The sequence below is a fragment of the Rhododendron vialii genome, chromosome 3a (assembly GCF_030253575.1).
Source record: "Rhododendron vialii isolate Sample 1 chromosome 3a, ASM3025357v1".
NCBI lineage: Eukaryota > Viridiplantae > Streptophyta > Magnoliopsida > Ericales > Ericaceae > Rhododendron > Rhododendron vialii.
Window position 1 is genome coordinate 24454341 of NC_080559.1, and position 6390 is coordinate 24460730.

The 6390-nt window shown below is 35.8% G+C and overlaps 1 protein-coding gene across 1 annotated transcript; it reads right to left on the reverse strand.

The window, feature by feature from the left end:
• Positions 1-1198: 1198 nt before the first annotated feature.
• LOC131319550 (BTB/POZ domain-containing protein At3g56230) lies at positions 1199-6390 on the reverse strand. Its single transcript, XM_058349849.1, has 3 exons — positions 5970-6390; positions 2786-2962; positions 1199-1786 (listed from the first exon to the last, which is right to left on the reverse strand). Exons 1-3 carry the CDS (start codon positions 6159-6161, stop codon positions 1322-1324), a joined length of 834 nt encoding a protein of 277 aa, XP_058205832.1. The 5' UTR covers positions 6162-6390; the 3' UTR covers positions 1199-1321.

The window sequence follows — 6390 nt, forward strand, 5'->3', positions numbered from 1 at the left end:
GCCATTAATTCTAGACCGGCCAGGAGTATTTTCTGTCGAGAGCAATATTGAATTCAAGAACAGTGCTATCGACATAGATGTTTCTGAGCCCTAAAGTGTTCGTTTGATACACATGGACCTCACATGAAATCTACACGCATTGAACGACTGCTGACGTATCTATATATGAGATTAAGGTTCTTCCCTAAATACAGTTAAAAACATGCAAAAAGTTGTACGTAAAATTAGGCCTAATTTCCAAAAATAAGCCTACAGCTTTTTTTGTTTTTCCTTCATATTCAAAAAATTTCAGCATTTTTTAGTTTGTCATCAAACTTTTGTTGATTGTTGGATATTTTCAAAAATATTTAGACGAACCAATAACCGACAAAAGTTTGACGCAAATTAGGAAATGCAAAAAAGATTGAATAAGGACAAAACAAAAAAAGCTCCAAGCTTATTTTGGGAAATTAGGCCTTAATATGTGACCAGTTTACAATTTTTAAGGCTCGTTACACCAGTTTAAATTTGAACCAATCATAGATTTTTTCTGTAAATTTTTTTTTTAAAACTTTTCTTACTCCTATACATGGGCCTTCTGTTTAGTTCAATCAAAGGGGTAACCCCATCTTAGAAGAAGTCCACAACATATATAAAGGTATTTTGGGATTCTTATACTTAAAATGATTCATTAATTGATTTTACCTTTTCTACATCTGCATCCAAAATTCTTGTCTGACCTCCAATTCTCACAAATAAAGAAATTTTAGTGGCCAAAACTACGTACTATTGGAGAAGAAAATGGTACTAGTAAAACTATATACAGGAAACAGGAGACAAGTACTAAATATTGAAGGCCTTAAAAATAAGTTACTCCATTTTCTGGGAGACCTAAAGCTGTGACACCTTGGGCTTTAGCTGAAGGCCTGTGAGATTCGTCAATGAAATTTGCACATTTGTAAGAACATCCGGTATGAAGGGAAAAAAAGTGATTTAGTACACTTCTACTACCCAAAAAAGAACAATTAATTTACATATGATGGTGTGTTCATGAACCTACTGTATTATTATTACTATTTCTAAATGAGCTTAAACTTTTAACTCGAACCCATTTATTTAGCAATCAAGCCGAGCTTGAATCAAATCGATTTTTATTAACGGTTTATTTCATTTGCAACTCTGGCAGAACATCGTGACTTGGAAGTTGGAACAAAAGAAGAATGAAAACGTTGGGTTTTATATTGTCCTTGAACCCTTTTCAATATCTATTTGGCTAATGTTACAACAATTTTTTTATTTGCAGAATGTATATACATCTTTCTAATTAACCATTCACCCAATCTCAAACCCCAATATTCCTTCTACTCTTAAGATCCATAAACGAAGCCCTAGTTATCTGCACGGTTAAATGCGGGTTTTTAAGTGCAAATGCATCGAACCTAGCCGAGAAAATCACGTCCTCCATGTTCTTCACAATGAAGTTCAACGCGGTCTCCTTCAAACCCTGGTTTGAGCACAGGTCCGAGATCTCCAAAACATTGAGCGCGTTTGACGAGTTCAGGGATCCCAGCATCCTGTGCTCGCAGAACTTGTGGAGGAACGGGATGTCATACTTGTCAGCCGCGACGGAGAGGGAGTAAACGTGCTTTTCTGCCTTTTCTTTTGGTAGGGTTCCGGTGTAGAGGAATTCAAGGAGGGCGTCTAGTTCTTCGTGGTCAAGCTCCGGGAGGGTTATGGTGTTGTCATTTGGAGGGGCCTTGCATCCGTCTGAGTCTAGCATGTTCTTGAGGATCTCGGATCTTGATGCCTACAATACGTATGTACAATATCCATGAAAAAAAAAATTGCATCAGAATATCGGTACAAGTACAATTTGAGGAGGATATGCACCAAAGTGTAATTTGTTGAATTCTTTAGTTGGTTATGCTTTTTTCGAACACATACATCTGTATTTTCTGTGTTTTTGCCTGATGCAAATAGGAATTCAAGAAATTAGGAAACTACAAGCCTAGTTTGCAATTGATTCTACTTCCTCCGTCCCAAATTCTTGATCCTCTTTCCATTTTTGGAAGTCTCAAAAAAGCGGTTTTTATCTACACATACAAACCAAACGTCCTCTGCAACAGTTGGATCACCTTTACATATTGATCCTAGTCGTTCTTTCAGTAAATATTTTCCTTATATATAAATCTACTTAGGGAGACGTTTTGTAATCTTTTCAGTTACGTATTGACTTGCTTATATATTGACCTGCTATAGGGTAATATATACACTTTTTTTTTTTGCAATTGATTTCTTTTTATTTTTTTCCCTTTTTAAAGTTGATTTCATTCGTTCAGGGTAGATAAGATCGAATAAAAAATCATAAAAAAATTAGAGCTCTTTTTATAGAAAATGAGTTATTGTTAACAATTTTTGATGTGGCATTGAATTTATGTGTTTATTATTTAAAGTAGCTGATTAGATGAATTTGTTTAAGTATATTTAAAAATAATACTTTTAGGAGACATTAGTTTGGTTGGCGGCACGACCAAAAGTAGAAAAATGAATTCATTTAAACTCTGTTCAGAATATATTACTTTGTGCCTTTAGGCACGGGCACTCTCCAGTATCTTTGTAAACTGGTCTATGGAAATGCATAGACGTCTCATTAAACAAAAGGTGCCAAAGACCACTACATAATTACTCCATTTCAAGGGTTGGCAAGCTCGGGACCGCACTATATGTTCATATTGCGATAACATAACCATAAAATTAATATGAGTACAGAGAGAGAGAGAGAGAGAGAGAGAGAGATTGAGATTACCAATAGTGCTCTATGGGCAGGTATAGGGGGTCCGTTGTTGCCAGGTTTGACTTGAATATCAGTGTGGATATGATCTCTAAATGAAGTAACAGAGCTGCCCAGGAAAGTTAACTTGTCATTCATCTCCTCCTCCATGTCCTTCATTTCTTTTACCCATTTCAACGCATTTGCAAATCCCTGATCAGGATCATGAGGGAAGCTAACTTAATTGCAAATCCATAATTCCAATTTTGTTCAAACAACCCTAAATGCACTCTGTTCTTTAAAACATTGTAATGCACTGGGTGCAATAAAACGGAATTGGAAATCCTATAGTGCATAGCTGCACTACGGTGTTCTAATGTGGCCAATCTGATCATTCATTTCAGCACAAACGGCTCAAATTTAATCTGAACTCTTGTTGATCTGCACCGTCCATTCTTTGACAGACTTGAGAGTGTCATTTAATTACCAGAACCAAAACTATAAAAGTAATTTACTAGCAGAAAGAAAATTGTTCAACATTGGGCCACTAGTCCAGTTCTCAAAAAATCGAAGTGTAAGAAAGCGCTTTCAAATAAACAAAAGTGTGCCCAAAGTTTAGCGAGAATACTAGCTAATATTATGATACAAACCCAGTGTCCTACACAAATGCTGTCATCCGTTGATTAGTTTTAACATAGTTTTAGGAGTTGCCGATGGAAAAGAATCCGCTCAACCAGATAGCTGTAAGTATTAAACCCAATTATCTAATTTATCTTCAATAAGTTTTGAAGAAAAATTAGACAATTAAATTAAGTAAACTTAACTAATTAAGCTAATTTTTTATGGGACAACTTCAAAAACAATTTTTCAATTTATGAACAGTTCAAATCATTTTTGTGGAATCATAAAGTGATCCCAAACACTCGTCGATACACTATCGGTACGGATCCCGGAGTGTTCATTGCATAGTTTTAAATATCGGCCGATACGGTTCGTATCGGCCGGTTCGTACCAGTATTTTGGACTCCCGGTTCGAATATAGGCCGGTATAACGGTGAGACTGAAATTCACAGGCGAACCAGCCGATTCCCGATACGTATCGGTATGTAACCAATTTTTGGACCGGTTCGGCCGGTACGTATCGGTTCGGCAAAAAAAAAACAGAAAAAACCAAAATAGTCATGGTGATGATCAATTTAATGAAGAATATGTAAATCCTCCAGTACCTTCACGTCATTCATTCTGGCATTGAAGTTGTATTAGCAAAATATGTATGACTTAAAAGCTATGAGCTTGAAACTAGTTGTGGCTAGCGATTATGTAATGTAAAACCTCTATGGTGGTTTATTTTAATGTCTTCATCTTATTTTTGCTATTTATGTCAATTATATCGAAACTTATAATGTTGCATTTTTCTCATATTTGTAAAATTTTATTGACTTGCGGGTTTTGATAAATTATCGGATATTTCACATGAAAAGAATGGGCTATTACATGTCTTAAATTAATTAAAATGTGATAATTTAAGCCAATGTTTGGGGCAAAAGTATATTTTTCAAGTTTTATACATGTTGCTGATGATTTTTAAAAATTCACGACCACGACACCCGATTTCCGCGACGTATCACCGATATGTCCCGGTACCAATATACCGCGACCGATACCGCGATTTAAAACTATGGTTCACTGGCCTATGGGAACGGATCCGGGAGAGTTCACTAGCTAACACAAAATTCGAATGGTCCAATGGTCCATTGCCTAAAAACAACTCATTAAAACCACTGGACCCGCAGCTAATCTCAAGCCCAAGTATAGCATCGAACTAATTCGCTATTGGAACCCAAAAACCTAAATCTTTGTTTGGCTGACCGGTTCAGCTAATTCCTGACCATAATTTCAACTATTGGAGATGGCCCTTGATCAGATCGGCCTTCTGGTCTTAAATTCCAAGATTGAAATTCAAAAACAATACAAGTATTATCAATATGAATGTTACTGTGAGTCCTATTCAAAGTTAAATCAGGTTAATCAACTTGTTAGCTAGATGAACAAAATAGTTTTGGGTAAATGACGGCTAAGGACGTGTTTTGATAATTAATATCTGTTAAGGACATTTTTAGCATTAACAAATGTTCTCAGCATGTCTTTGGTGAGTATTAATTATCAAAACACGTCCTGAGCTGTTATTTTCCTAATAATTTTCAGTGATTGTGTCCAATCATCACATGTATTGGTGTGATAAAAAAAAAATTAGGAAAGAAGACAAAGGAAAGAACTACTCTCTCTCTCTCTCTCTGGTTTCGGTTACGGTTCTAGTTTGCCAACCACCCTGACCCTACGATGGATGCAACCAATTTTGTAGCTATCAAATTGAGTTTGGTTACCCTTTGGTATTTTAAGGTCAAGAGTCGTTCCCATAGGGGATAATTTCGTCCATTGAGCTAGATAACTCTTACAAACTCTTTGTTGGACCAGTCGTATATAATTCTCCAAACAAAGGAGGGAAAAAAAAAAAGAGTTGGCGTATATATGTTCTAGGATTATGCTGCAAATTTTTTTTTCTTGTAGTTAGTTATCCAGCTTGGTATATTTTATGATGATGTTTTCTAATTCTCCAACCAATTAGAAATTTAAAGAAGAAAATAACATCGAAGCTGATTACCATCTTCAAAAATTCAGCTTGATGTCAAAAGCTGCATGGGGAATGAAACTTTATTATTTATTTATTTCTTGTGATTGTCTTTTTCTTTTTCTTTTTTTTTTTTGATAATCAGGTGCCCGAGTGCACCTCAACTTAACACGTGAAAATATCATAAGAGGGTACAAAATCTTAAGTTCCAAGCCTTGAGCACCTAACCAACTTCTTGTGGTTATTCTTGTGATTGTTGTGTGCATGTTCTAGGATCAATTCACTCACTTAGTTAACAAACAAAAAAATGAAGTCAAAAGAAAAGCGACAAAAAGTTCAGAAGCATGATCAACTGGATCTTAAGGCGGCCCCATTTCACTAACTAAAATAAATATTTATTTTTTTTGATTTAAAGTTAATGAATTATAAGAAAATGACATGTCTTGTAAATAAAAAATAAATATTTAAAAAATAAGAATTAGCGAAACGGGGAATAAAACAGGACTAACGAATAACAATAACAAAAACAGGGAAAGAGATGAACACAAAGGCGAGGGATCGAATTGAGGAAATTAAAAATACAAAACAAACCTTGGAGGATTTTGGTGAAGAAACTGTGGTGGAAGAAGAGTTAGTTGATGACTTGTCCGCTCCCTTATCGATGTTGTCAAGCTTGTTGGTGAGGGCGATCAAGCTTCTGGCTCCCTCGTAACACGCCGGGCATATCGTATTCCTCGGCGGCCGCAGAATAAACGGCAGCGTCGTACATATGGAGCAATCCATCTCTCTCTCTCTCTCTCTCTCTCTCTCTCTCTCTTCAAAAAAACAGAGAAGAAGAGAAGGAGAATCTTCTTCGGAATTAGCTCTCAATCTGAACTTGATTCTTCCTGAAAGGTTTTGATGAAAGGGTTGATTAGTTAGACCCGTTCCTTTACGAATATTGGTAACAGGATTACGGGGAATATGCTTACGTAATTGTTTTCATTTCGCGATGAATATATATATATGCGTG